Consider the following 15179-nt stretch of genomic DNA (forward strand, 5'->3'; position numbering starts at 1 on the left):
TTTTGAAAATACTTTTATTGTTTTAAAAACCAATTGTCAACTAATTAAAATTAATACAATTTTATTATGTTACATATAAAGTAAAATTAATAAATTATAATAATAATATTGTTTTATTATACGTATATAAATTAAATAATTAAAATTTAACAATCCAAATAATATTTCTAATTGTTGAAATTTGTAAATGCATTTTAGTTGTTAAACTAAAGCTTTATTTTTTAAATTAATATTAATATCAATTAATTCAAAAGGTTTTATGTATTTGTAACTAATTGAATGTTATATGGGTTTTAATCATAATTAAATAACTTTGTTATTCAATTACGAAATACTGTAAAACAAACTAAAATAAATACGTATAAATTAATGAGATTAATTCGAAAATAAATATTTAAATTATTATTCGTTTGTGTGTTTAAATATGTACCCAGGTGGAGGTGACTTTGTTACTTAAAATGAATCAGTTCCATTCGAATTGATCCCCCATCGGGAGCAAGGAAGAAAATAAAAATTAAAAAAACATAAAAGCAATGCAGAAGGAAAGTGAAATTTCCGGTGCCCGTGTTTTTAAAACGGTTATAATTCTATTATTCTAAGTGCACTCGCCTTTTTCCGGCGCCCCTTTTTTGTCGGTCCCTTTCAGGCGATAATTAATGTTATTAAACTGGAATTTTCTCACGTGTCTCATGATCAAGGGAAAAAATGGGAAAAATGGGATTCGCAGCATCGATTTTACGGTGCATCAAAGGCGAGAACTGATAACTAATAGAGTAATAGGGTTGGTGGGGGTTCAGGGTCACAAAAATGTTGGGGTTGGTACCATTAGGGGTCAAATTATTTTATCAAAACTATAATAACAGAGCTAAGGTGGAAAATTAATCGTGCCATGTCTTACTTTTTAGTAAGAACTTTTGATCACTTTCATAATATTGAATATTAAATAAATCACTTAAAATTTATTGGAACACTATAAAAAAATTTGATAAAAGATATATATTTTGTAAAAATTGTAAAAACTAATTTAAAACTTCTTCAATTTCTTCAGATATTCCATTTTTGTACAAAACTATTTTTAATAATTCTGATAATCCTTATTAATTTTATAAATTGGTGCATTCACCATTTTTAAATTTTTTACATAAAATGAATATCATTAAATTAAAATAAATTTCACAAATATAAAAAATATTTATTTAACAGACTAAATTTATATTTATTAAATATTTTAAATTTTTAGGAAAATATTTAAACATATTATTTTTATGTAATATATATTATTAAGTAATTCTATATTTTTTAAATTAATTTATTGAGGATTTTTAAATATTTAAATTGATTTTTTCTAATTTTAAACTGCAAAAATATTTAAATTTATAATAATTTAATGGATTTTAGTTGAGGGTCTTAATTTTTATTTAATAAAATTAAATTTATGTTTATTAAATATTTAAAATATTTTTTATTGTAATTACAAAATTATATATTCTTTAATAATCCTATATTTTGTTAATGCAATTATTGAAGGTTTTAAAATGTTTAATTGACTTATTTTTCTTAATTTTAAATTGTTAAATCAAAAATGTTTATAATAATTCATTCATTATTTAAGAGATTTAAATTTATATTTATTAAATATTTTAAATTTTTAAGAATATATTTAAAAATATTTTTTATTGTTATTACAATATTATATTACATTCTGTAATAATCCTATATTTTGTGAAATTAATTGCTGAAAGTTTTAAAATGTTTAATTGATTTATTTCTGTTAATTTTAAATTGCAAAATTAAAAATATTTGAATTTATAATAATTACATTCAAAATTCATTGATTGATTCATTGACTTTGTTTTTATATAAAATATACATCATTAAAAGATAGATAGATAGATTTAAATTTATATTTATTAAATACTTTAAATTTTTAAGAATATATTTAAAAAAATTTTTTTTTCATTACAAAATTATATTCTTTAATAAATTTTGTAAATTCAATTATTGAAAGTTTTAAAATATTTAATTGATTTATTTTTCATCTAAAATATTTGAATTTATAATAATTACATTCAAAACTCAAATTGCAAATATCCAAAAAAATAAACAATATTTATTTAATAGAATTAAATTTATATTTATTAAATATGTTTAATCTTGTTTGTTGTTTTTTACAAATTTATAAATATTTTTTAATAATTCTATATTATTGGAGATTTTATAATATTTATAATTTTTTTTGTTAATTTTAGACTATAAAATTAAAAATATTTGAATTTATAATAAATCACACAAAATCTTGGATTTTTATTGATGGTCCTTTAAACAAGTGTCCTCGATGTTGTTTTGTTATAATTGGAAATTTAATATATACATATTTTATTAACCATATATTTTATTAAATTAAAATAAATAAGTTGTTTGATAAATTAATTTCCAACATAAATTCTTTCCAAATTACAAATAATCAGATAACAATATACAAATGTGGTTTACTACAATTCCCACAGTTATACAATCACATAACCCTAATTAAATTATTGCATTCATAACAGTGTGTAAATTCCATTCACAACATAATTGTGTTTCAAAATTGTTTTAAAATAATTAACACACTTTAATAAAATTCTGCAACAGCAAAATAATTCAGGGGCATAAAACGTATGCAAGTCTGTTTTATTAATCATGGTAATAATCTTATGAAAGAGGGCTTAAAGACTAAAAACTTTTTAATGAAAACTTTTATGTTGTTTAGTAAAGTCATAAAAATAAACCGAACAGAACTGGAAAGCTCCTCATATATTTTTCATTGCCAAATACTAATTGAAATATTAATCCCCGAAAGAAAGTTTATAAGTAAAGTTTGTAATATTAAAGTTGGTTTTAAATTTTTAAAGTGCAATTTATTAACGTACCCTGCATAACATTTACATCGTGATGTTAGTCGAAAATTTTTGTATGTGTAAAATTATAAAATTTAATAATTTCAGGTACATCACCAATATGGTAATGTATGAAGTTATTTACAAATTTAATTTATTTCCAATAATAGGCATATCGTATTTTTAGTTATTTCAATTTAAAAGGGTTTCATATTATACGGACATAAAATCGATGGCTATTTTTAAAATTAATTTATTTTGAAATTTAATATCATTTTATGGATATGACATGATAGTTTTTCAAGTTGGTACGAATTTACAAACGACGAAATGTAACAAAGTTTTTGCTGTTTTGTAATTTATTCATAAATTTACGTTATTTATTTAACAAAGTATACTTTGTTATATTAATAAAATTCGTTTGTAATCTGCAATGCTTTTTGACGTTTTAAATATTTATTTTACACGGCTCGTTTATGTGTTGTTAAATTATTATTTAAATGGGAGCATAATAAAAAATTGACAAATTTATTAATTTTTTAAATAATTTATTACTACTAAATTATTTATTACTATATAATAATATGAATATTTATAATTTTTCAATAATTTAAAAAGAAATTTTTATTTTTTAAATTTATTAAACGTAAAAAATTTTATAATTATATATTTGAGATTTTTATTATTTAAATTTTTGATATATTATATATTTTTATATTATTAAATTAATATGTTTAAAATAATTCAATTTGAATTTATAAAATGTTGAATATTTTTTATTATCTTTAAATATTTCTTAAATAAATTACTGCATTTTCAAATAAATTTTCAAATAAAAAAATAAAATTGTTGTTTAAAATATTTTAATATTAAAATATTCTACGAAATCTTGAAAAATGTCTAAAAAAAATCTTAAAATATTCTAAAAACTATAAATTTCTCTAAATTAAAATATTTTAAAATAGCTTAAAAGTTCGAAAATATATTTATTTAAAATAATTCAATTTCAATTTCGTGTTAAGTTTAAAAAATCCAAAATCCAATATTAAAAAAGGTCTAAAAGATTCTAAAAATATTCTAAAAAATTGAAAATATATTTATTTAAAACAGTTTAATTTCAGCTTCAGCTTAAGTTTGAAAAATTCTAAATAATCTTAAAAAAAAAAGAAATTCTAAAAATATTCTAAAAAATTTAAAAAATCAAAAAATTGTGATAAAAACTAAAAAATTCTATAAATTAAAATATTTTAAATTAAATTAAACATTCTAAAAAAATTATTTAAAACAATTCAATTTCAGCTTCATCTTGAATTTAAAAAATCTTCTGAAAAATTGAAAAAATTTAAAAAACCAAAAAATTGTGGTAAAAAACTAAACAATTTCCTTTTTTAAAACCTTTTAAATGAACTAAAAAATTCTAAAATATATTTATTTAAAACAATTCAATTTCAGCTTCATCGCAAGTTTAAAATATTAAGAATATTAAAAAAAGTAAAATTGTAAAAATATTTTAAAAAATTGAAAAAATCAAACAATTATAATAAAAAACCAAAGAATTCTCTAAATTAAAATATTTTAAATTACCTTATAAATTCTAATATATTTAAAACAATTCAATTTCAGGTTCATCGTAAGTTTAAAAAATTCTAAAAAATCTTAAAATAAAGTCCAAAAAATTCTAAAAACATTCTGAAAAATAGAAAAATTTTAAAAAATCAAAAAATTGTGATAAAAAACGATAAAATTCTCTAAATTAAAATATTTAAAATTAACTTCAACTTTATCTTAAGTTTAAAAAATACTAAAAAATCTTAAAAAATGTCTAAATAATTCTAAGAATATTCTAAAAATTTGAAAAACTTTAAAAAATCAAAAAAATTGTGATAAAAAACTATAAAATTCTCTAAATTAAAATATTTTAAATTCACTTAAAAATTCAAAAATATATTTATTTAATAATTATATTTTTTAATATTTAAAATATAAAAAAATTTGAAAAATTTAATATTAATGTATAAAGTAATAATTTGGAAGATTTATTAAATTTTTAAGTGTTTTTTATTGTATTCAAATATTAATATAGATTTTTATTTTTTAAAACTCTTTTAAACTAATTTAAAAAATAATAAAAAAACTAAATAAATCAGAACAAAAAATATTAATATTCCAAAAATATAAAATGTATAAAATAATAATAAAATTCTTTAAATTAAAATAGTTAAAATTTTTAATTGTGTATAATTATTTGTTTAAATTTGTTTATTTTGATTGATTTAGTTTTAAAGTATTTTTTTAATATTTTATTATATACTTTTTTTATTTTTCTTTATATTTTAAATTTATTTTACAAGATATATTTTTATTTAAATATTTTATACAAATTTTGCTTTCCTAAAAAAACTATTTTAAAACTTTTTTAATTCCTCCAAATATTAATATTATTTTTGATTATGGTGTTTCTTATAATTTATGATATTAATTTTTCTCAATATTTCTAAAGTAATTTAGTAAAACATCCAATTAAAAAATTAGAAAAAAGTTACATTACTATTAATTACATATAAATTTACAAGTTTTTAATTTTAATGTTTTAATGGCGCATCCACCATTTTTGTAAATATAATATTCAACTTTCTATAGCCAATAAGGGTCCAGTAAACCAATAAACAAATTCACAAATCAACAAATTACCAGTTAAAATGGGCATCAAATCCCTGGTGAACGACAAACGCAATTGAACGTTGCGAGTGGTTTTTCGTCGAGTGCACCCCACTCGACGACCTTTCAAGAATTCAATCAGCGCTTTGTCACCCAAAATTCGCGATTCGCATTTTGCTTCTGGCTTAATTTCGCTTAATTAATTATTAACAACTCACGTACCATCGTACGACTGAATTCAATTAATTTTTGTTTGACTGTGGTACGTTTCAACTTCGTCTCAGTCAATAAAAACTGTTCAATTTATTTGTTATGTCAAAATTAAGGGTGGTTTATTGTAAATTAGAATATTTAAAGTTACCGAGTTTGTTTATACGTAGCCAATTTTTTTTTAAGTAATTAATACATTGTTATTTTCACACGGATTTGTTTGTTGGCCAAACTTCGGCACAGAATTAATTTTACAGTCTGGCGAATCCGCGGGGGTTTGTTTCGCCGTCCGAAGTTTTTCAGTCATTGTCCCCGAAGCACTTCGAAAACTGCCTTCGTCCCCTTTTATAACTAGACAGTTTATTTTATAATCACTTTAAGCACTTTAAGACGCCGAGATTTGCATTGTATCCGGAATAATTGGTTTAGACCCGGTAAATTACATTAGCCCGGACCGGATTCGAAAGAACCCCGGACACGACACGTTCGCGAGTCGGCAAACAAAAGACGTCGCGGCCCCGGAAAGTGCCCGACGTTCGATTCCCACAATCCGGCCCGTTCGGGGTTCGTTTTGTTTAAAAATGCACTGGAAGACGACTTTCCGGCGGTCGGGGGTCGTAAATCAGCGCGGGGGGGACTTTGATTAAAATTGATCGGCGTTGTTTCGCAGCAGCATCACACACTGTGGGCTAATTAGTGTTGGTGCGGTGAAGGCCAGCGAGATATGGTGCGGTTTCGGTCCGCTGATGACGACATTTGTTGGCCCCGTGCACCCCATTTTCGAAACGTTATTCCCTTGATTGGGATACGTTCAGGAGAACTCCTTGATTATGTCCACAACAGTCATGTTTCTACTGCAGTGCTATCTGAGTTGCATAGCTTAAAAATCGAGGCCGTCAAATTGAATTTAAATTCTCAACTTTGTTTAAAATCTAATTTGGAATCTGATTGATATTGATAAATTTATTTATATTTTTTCTTTTTGTAATTATGACCAAAATTTATGGTTAGGACCGAAATTTATGTTTATGACCAAAATTTGTGGTTATGACCAAAATTTATGGTTATGACCGAAAATATGTTTATGACCATTTTAATGTATGGTTATGACCGAAATAAAATAATAATAATGAAATTTGTAGTTATGACCAAAATTTATGACTATGACCTAAATTTATGTTTATGATGAAAATTTATGCTTATGAGCGAAAATTATGTATATGACCATTTTAATTTATGATTATGACCAAAATAATACAAAATAATGAAATATTATGAAAATAAATAGCATAATGTGAATATAAATGTGAATACGAAGGTAACGTATGGTCAAATTGAAATTCTATTGACAAGTGAGTTTATTTAAAATCTATTTTACAATCTGAGGCTTATATTGATGAATTTATTAATAACTTCTCTACATTATAACCAGACATAAGTACAGCTAAGGGTGCCTTTCCATTAACAACACATATGTATTAACAGAACATCAAAAACGTATTTAATTGGATCGAATCCTCTATTCTCGCACGTTTTTTAGAAACCAGCACTGAAATGATCCGTTTCAGACCGGATCACATAAAAAAAGGACTGTAACGAAGCTCGTCCGCGGATTTTCCATTTGATAAATTATGAAACTTTGCATGGGAAAGGCTCACCGTACCCCGCATCGGGTGGGGACATTTTAACGACCCCCTATTAGCCGTAACTATTAATTATGGACCGCTGTCGATGACGTTTCATTTTTACGACGGACCCCGTCGGCATAATTGGACCATAAAGAATATAAATATGTAAAGTTTTTGATACATGGTCGTTGCCACCGACGCCCCGAACCACCGCAAGATGATTAAACCGTGTCAATTATTCTGCGGGACGGCTGAAATAAATTCCTGTAAATACCCCTTAGTTCGGTGCGATGTTATTGAATCACGTGAAATATTCAACATGTGGTTTTTAATTTCGGATTTGTTCGGCCTAATCCATTTCACATTATTAATTCGATTAAAAGCCGGGTCTATAATATGTGGTTGTGGTGGGGGGAGGGTGCAGACCTGAAAAGTATTTTGTAATTAATTATTCCCTTTTCGGGGATCGTGCACAAATGGCTTCGCCATACGTTTTAATAGTTCAGACCTCGTGCTAAAGACCGAATTAGTCACACGCCGAAACCGTGGATAGATAAATGTTGGGCCAAAGCACCGCTTCCGTGTGGGATGCACTCTAAGTAATTAGGTTCATGCAAGTCAAATTGTTTTTGAGGGCCACTCGATCAACTCGTGTTAGTTTATAAATAGGGCATGTTGGTCTGGTGGTCAGATTTCTTTGGTTGGTGGTGTAGTGAAGGTGATAAAGACACTAAGTGACATGACTTGGCACTGATCTTATATCTTCCTGGGGTACTTCATTCCATGTCACCTCAACTTGATGGTGCAGTTCCTCCAAGGTGTCTGTAGGAAGAACTGACTTTCTAACCCTTCCACTGGAAGCTATATCAATCAGCATCTTCTTCAGGTCAGGCTCCCTAGCAATTCCTGACATTCCTCCTCCAAAATCTAAACTGTTTTGTTGGTCTAGTGGTCAGATTTCTTTGGTTTGTGATTTAAAAAGGGTGATTTAGACACTCACTGACATACCTTGTCATTGATTTTATATCTTCGTGAGGTACCTCATTCCATGTCACCTCTATTTGATGCTGCAGCTCCTCCAAAGTCTATGTAGGAAGAGCTGATTTTCTAAGTCTTTTAGCTTTGATGTTCCAAACGTGTTCAATCGGTGATAAGTATGGAGATGAAAGCTATATTATTCAGCACCTTCTCCAAGTCAGGCTCTTTAACAATTCCTGACATTCCTCCTCCAAAAGCTAGACTGTTTTATTGGTCTAGTGGTCAGATTTCTTTGGTTGGTGATTTAATAAGGGTGATTTAGACACTCACTGACATACCTTGGCATTGATTTTATATCTTCCTGAGGTACCTCATTCCATGTCACCTCTATTTGATGCTGCAGCTTCTCCAAAGTCTCTGTAGGAAGAGCTGATTTTCTAAGTTTTTTAGCTTTGATGTTCCACACGTGTTCAATCGGTGATAAGTATGGAGATCTTGCTGTTCGTGGCAACATTACATCTTCATAAATATTGGAAACCCTGCAAAGTAACCCTCCCACTGAAGTTTGTAGCATTCACGACCTTCTTCAGGTAAGGCTCCCTAACAAGTCTTGACAATAAGCATAATCTGGCACCCCGAAAAGCACTTGATAAATTTTAAATCGTCTCACAACTTGTGGCCGAATGAACGTTCAATTTCTGCGACCACTAATAGCTGCACATTTAACGTAGTAATTTGCGATTTTTAATTATTAATTTTTCGGTGGTGTCCCCGGCTTCTCCCATGATAAATTGCTCCGGGTCCCTAATAAATTTTAATTAGTAAACGGCGGCTTAAAAATAAAACGTGACACGGGTTTATGGTACATGCTGCAAACGCACAATGGGACCGAACATAGGGACAACCACCACCACCTACAACGTATTCAAAACTTGTGATGTTCAACTTTAATTACACACTATGTTTAACCTTCTTTAATTAGTTGTGATAACTTCGGTGAACGTACAACTAGGCTAAGTGAATAAGTGTAATTATTATTTAATGGACAACTTCAAATAAGTATGGAGGATAAAATTAAATATGGACCAGCCAGTAAGTTAGAAGTTTCGTCGACGAAATTAATTGAATTATAAATAGTTAGCATAGCATAGTTCCAATGATTTTGCCAGTCGGAACAACGGCGCGTCCCCGGCTCGCATACGTTACGTGTGTACAGTAATAAATCATCCTTTTGTGGCGTATCACTACGCCGAGGACAAACTATGCACTACCGAAATTGTAAGGCATTACAGAAATTGGTAGTCTAATACGCGAGAAATTAATTTAGCCTCGTGAAACAGAGATACACACACACACATACAACAGATCTTTGTTAATCCATTTTAGGGGAAGACAACCCCCTCCCACCCCCATTCATAACTAACCGCGTCCAGTTTTATCGTCCGTGATGATTTATTAACTGCGTTTTGGGCTTCGTTTTTTGACGTTTAGTCAAGTTGTTAAGGAGTAATGTGATTATTTAAAACGTTGACGGATTCCACGCCCGGATGATTTTACTGCTTGACTCAAAATTTGCCCCAAAACATCAATTTTCTCGAATGAGAACATAAACAACAAATCTTTTGGTTTTATAATTCATGTTTTAATAACTTTAGAAAGTTTTAACATTTTTGTTGAACTTTTACATTTTTTTGTAATTTTATAATCATAGTCAGTCATAGTTATGGTCATAGTCATAGTAGTTGGTAGTCGTAGTGGTAGTGGTAGTGGTAGTGGTAGTGGTAGTGGTAGTGGTAGTGGTAGTGGTACTGGTAGTGGTAGTGGTAGTGGTGGTGGTAGTGGTAGTGGTAGAGGTAGTGGTAGTGGTAGTTGGTAGTGGTAGTGGTAGTGGTAATGGTAGTGGTAGTGGTAGTGGTAGTGGTAGTGGTAGTGGTAGTGGTAATGGTAGTGGTAGTGGTAGTGGTAATGGTAGTGGTAGTTGGTAGTTGGTAGTGGTAGTGGTAGTGGTAGTTATAGTTGGTAGTGACAGTGGTAGTGGTAGTTGGTAGTTGGTAGTGGTAGTGGTAGTCGTAGTTGGTAGTGGCAGTGGTAGTGGTAGTTGGTAGTTGGTAGTGGTAGTGGTAGTGGTAGTGATAGTGATAGTGGTAGTGGTAGTGGTAGTGTTAGTGGTAGTGGTAGTGTTAGTGGTAGTGGTAGTGGTAGTACTTAGTCATAATCAAAGTCAAAGAATAACAAAAAGGCCTCAACAAAACTCCATTATGAATCTAAATAAATAAACTAAAAGAAACAAATATAATTGATATAAGTACTCACCAATGGTAGTAATGACAGTCAAAGAATACAAAAAAGCTCCGGCGAAACTCCACTGCGAGGAAGTCTCCTCGTCGGTGAAGCCGTCATAACCCTTCCTGGTGAAATTGACGAACAACATCTGATAAGTCTCCAGCTCCCGCATCACCACGTTCCGGTACTGCACCTCGTCGAACGGATTCATCTCCAACGTCATGTTCCAGAACTTCTCGGCGTACATCTGTCGCGTGTAGTTCACCTGCTTCTTCAGCTCCATGTGGTACCGCTTCTCGATGTGCATGAAAATGAAGGAGCCCGCAATCGTGTAGCCCACCTAAAACATAACCAGGAACTTGAAGCTGCGCTTCAGGTGAAGTTAAAGGGGTTGCTTACAACGAGGAGGATGATGCCGACGTTGCTGAACAGGAAGGCGATGAACTGTCGACAGTACTCCCGGCATTTCTTGGCGAAGGTCTTCCTCTTCCTCTGTCTCCTGACAGACCTCTTCCTTTCCATCTTACAACTCCGGCATCCCGTCGTCGGCCCTCATGGTGTCTCACGCGAGCCGCATTTTTATCTGGAAGCGTTCCGTTAATTCAATGACGTGCCCTTTTTGTGGGAAATGGAGAAACACGAAATTCAGTTATGGGGATCATCACCTTAAATGGTGCGAGATATAATTGTGTTTTCGGTTTGCTTTGATGGCCTTTTTATTTTTTTTTTGGACGAAACGAAGTTACCGAGTCCACTACAGTTGAATTGCTTCGGTTTTTTAGCTTGGCAAGAAAACATTAATCACGAAACGGGACTTTTTATTGCGAAGGCTTCAATCATCATCAAACAAATTATCTGCGATATGAAATTGGATGATCCTTGTTCCGGTGGTTCAATAACAAACATCCAATAAAGAAAAAGTTACGCCGCTAATTCCGGCGTACACTTAGACATCAATAACTCCCCCGCCGGATGCCGCACACTTCAATCCGTAACGATTCCGACAAGGACCGCAACTCAATCACGCTTAAGATAGCGTATCCATGACGACCATATTTCATCGTCGGCATCTTTGATGTAGCCTACCCCCTTCGGGTAATTATACGAGTCTCCCCCACGTCTCCGTCACATTGTAACGGGAGTAGAGGGGAAAAACCTCAAAAACTCCAAATCAACCGACGCATTGAATTTGGGTCGTCAAATGGACTAATTGTATATTTCGACTGGGAGGGTAATTGATTTGACCCATTTCGTCGGCTCAATGACGGCCTAATTGTATTATCCTCAAGAATCCGGGAAAAGTCCGGAGTTTATTATATGTACGAATACATTTACCGATAAAGCGGCATTATTCGAAGCCATCGATCCGGACGATTCGAGTGTATCGTCGTGGCTTAATGGCCAATAAACGATAAGATGCGTGCGGGATGGATAAGTCATTAGTTTTCGAGGGTACGAGCTTATGGGTTATCTTAATGCCGGCCCACCCCCCCGTGTTGTCCCCGGATGATGGGCTTTCAGGCCGGAGTCAATATGTAGTTCCGTTGATATTCATTCGAGTTGTTCTTCTTTTTTTATGGAAGTTTGAGGCAATAAATACGCCGGTACGGAACGGTTATGACCCCCGCTTCACATTCAGGATATTAAATCACGGGGTTTAAAAAACAAAAAAGTGGAGTCAAATTCGCCGGTCACGAGAGTTTCTTTGAAAATAAATTTGAAAAAAAAAAACATCCGCTGAATTTCGACGTAAATAATCCAAGGCAATTTTCCATCCATCAAATGCACCCTCTCGCAGATTTGTTGTTTTTGCAACGGGGTTCAAAAAGTGCACATCGATCGTCGCAAACTTTCCACTCAACTCATCTCGACGGCATGTGTGAGAGTTCACAGATAAGTTTTGGATGTACGGAACGGGAGCAACTTCTTCTTGAAATATTCCTAATAATGTAACGTAAAGTTCCTGGCCAGGTATTAATTTTGAGGGGGAGGATCGCACGGTGATACGACGAGTTATGTCTATGTATTAGAGTTGAAATGTTTTTGCTGGTTTGACTTGGGGGACTCCGGGGTGGTGTTTTACAATTAAATGAATACGTAAAGGGATGATTCGCTTTATGTGTAAATAAATTTTAGACGACTGTGTGTGTTGGGCAATCCGATTATTCCGTTATTGTCGAGGTACTGTGGATATATTCATGTGACAACATTGAAACATTGTTCCCTCACATGTTTTGTGTAAACCCCTCATTTTAAGTGGTGCTTTTGGTTTTAAATTTGTACTGTTACAGACTCATACATGATTCAATGAAACTTTCAGACTGGAATAATAAGTGGGAACTTTTATATACATAAAAAGTAAATAAATAAATATAACATATATATATATATATATATATATATATATAGCTTCAACAATAAATCTTTTGGTAATTAAATATTGTGGTCATTTTCAAATTTGTAGTTGTAGTCAAAGTCGTAGTCGTAGTCGCAATCGTAGTCATAATGGTAGTGATAGTTATAGTCGTAGTCGTAGTCGTAGTAGTAGTGGTACAGTAGTGGTAGTGTAGTGGTAGTGGTAGTGGCATCGAAAATATGCGTAAAAACCCGTCCACGGAATTTCATTGAATCCACATCTGTTCCCATTTAGCCAAGCCGCAAAACATAAATTTCATTATGCAAAATAATCAACATCTAAATATTTAATTCGACTTTATGAAATGTAAAATGCCACGTTTTACGACGCACTAGTTTGTTTTGTAACGATTATTATCATTTTACTATTGTTACGTGTAAAAGATACGTTTTTACGATCGCATAATATAATAAACGGGCGTGTGGAATGGGATTTTGCGATGCTTCAGTGCCGTCATGCAGATCAAAAGCCACTAACTACACTTGAACATAAATAAATACATGTGTACGTGCAGTTTAATTATAGAATAACCATTTTATTTAATTAAATAGTACAGCTTTTGTATTTTGTTTTGTAAAGAGACATTTATTTGTTTTGTTCCTTGTTTATTAACCATTTGTATCCATTTTATAAAATGTTAGGTTATGTGTAAGGAACTGACGTCACAATATGGGGGGAATTTGTACACGTATGATCAAAACTGAAATATCTCGAAAACGGCCGTAACAATCAAAATTAATCAAGAACACTTTTTTTTCCTAAATTGGGTGTAGAATACTAAAAGCTTAATAGTTTCCAAAAATATTCAGTGGCGTAGAAAATATGGCGATAAAAAGAGGGGACCCCCCGAAGTCTACGTCTCTGTACTAATATGGACAAAGTTTATTACATAAAATTGTAGATAAGCACTTTGGGATAACACGTACCAAATTTAAACACAAGTGGACCAAAGGTTACGAAAATATGAGCAAAAAACAATTTATAAAGTTTAAATTTGAGGGGTTGTATTTTCTACAGGGGTAACTTTAGAGAAAAATTTTACTTAGATTTTCCTCATTATACAACGTGTTCTTTAAGCTCCCGAATTTTGATCACTTTTAATAAAATTCAGTTGATATAATTTGAATTTTCCGCCATTTGCTGACGTCAGTTCCTTAAGTGAGGTTATGCATCTATACAAATCTAAGAAACAGGTTGGCCAACAGTAAAAGAAATTTGCATTTTGTTGAGTTAACTTTATTAAAACTCCTGACGATAAAAAGTACATCGCAACGGCGTTGTACAATTTCAAAAAACAAAAACAGCACAAAAGAATATTGTCTGAGTGAGGCCAATTCCGGGAGTGGATCCAGAACTTGCCAAATTGAATTAATTAACAGGTTTTATCCTTTTATATTACATTGTAGTGAAGTATTGGACAAAGTTTAGAAAACTTCCCAAAGCTATAAAACTCATTAGATAAATACCCGTATCACTTAAAAGTTGCGCACAAATTTATATATGCCTGTCGTGTCGGTAATAAAACTAATAAAAGTTGGTCCGGTAAAGTTGCCGTAAGATTTTCAATTGAACGGGGTGTTCTGCCGAATGGACGCTCCCTGAAAAAGAGCCGACACAATGCCTTAATGTATGCCGGAAACGAAACTTTTCGTGAGGGAGTTGTGGAAGTTTAATAACGATACCTGATGCCCGAAATGCAACGGGGTACGCCGAATAAATTTGAATGCACTCAAGACTTTAATCGTCCCCGTCTCTTTGCTGCATTGTCTAATAATTTACACTTCGGGGGGCGGCGTTTGTTTGTGCAAAACTCACCCCCCATCCAACCCTCGCTACGAATAATACAACAACAAATTGTTCGGGCGTAAACAATTCGTAACAAATCGATAATGTCCTTCGGGAATTCGGACGTCGAATTAACTTACATTCATCCACCCCGGTACATGACTGTTGAATATCTTTTAAAAAAGTTGAAAGTTGGTTTTACTATTTTATCGCGGGACGATAAATTAAAAGTTCAGGCGTAACAAAGTAAGATCCTTGCATTTTAATCTTTCGGTGAATTTGCTCCGGAAAAACGGCCATTAAGAAACCGTCTTAATCATCTTGGCAATTTTTATATTAAAC

At 31.1% G+C, this 15179-nt stretch overlaps 1 protein-coding gene across 3 annotated transcripts in view; it reads right to left on the reverse strand.

Moving 5' to 3' along the window:
- Positions 1-15179, reverse strand: part of LOC109604235 (TWiK family of potassium channels protein 7) — a 51373-nt gene that overhangs the window by 24419 nt on the left and 11775 nt on the right. For all 3 annotated transcript variants that reach the window (XM_049968877.1, XM_049968878.1, XM_049968879.1), the window contains exons 2-3: positions 11036-11219; positions 10667-10976 (exon numbers count right to left, since the gene is read on the reverse strand). In XM_049968877.1, coding sequence (XP_049824834.1) covers positions 10667-10976; positions 11036-11158 — 433 coding nt within the window. In that variant the 5' untranslated portion in view covers positions 11159-11219. The remainder of the gene's footprint in view (positions 1-10666; positions 10977-11035; positions 11220-15179) is intronic.

The sequence above is a fragment of the Aethina tumida genome, chromosome 6 (genome assembly GCF_024364675.1).
Source record: "Aethina tumida isolate Nest 87 chromosome 6, icAetTumi1.1, whole genome shotgun sequence".
Taxonomy (NCBI): domain Eukaryota; kingdom Metazoa; phylum Arthropoda; class Insecta; order Coleoptera; family Nitidulidae; genus Aethina; species Aethina tumida.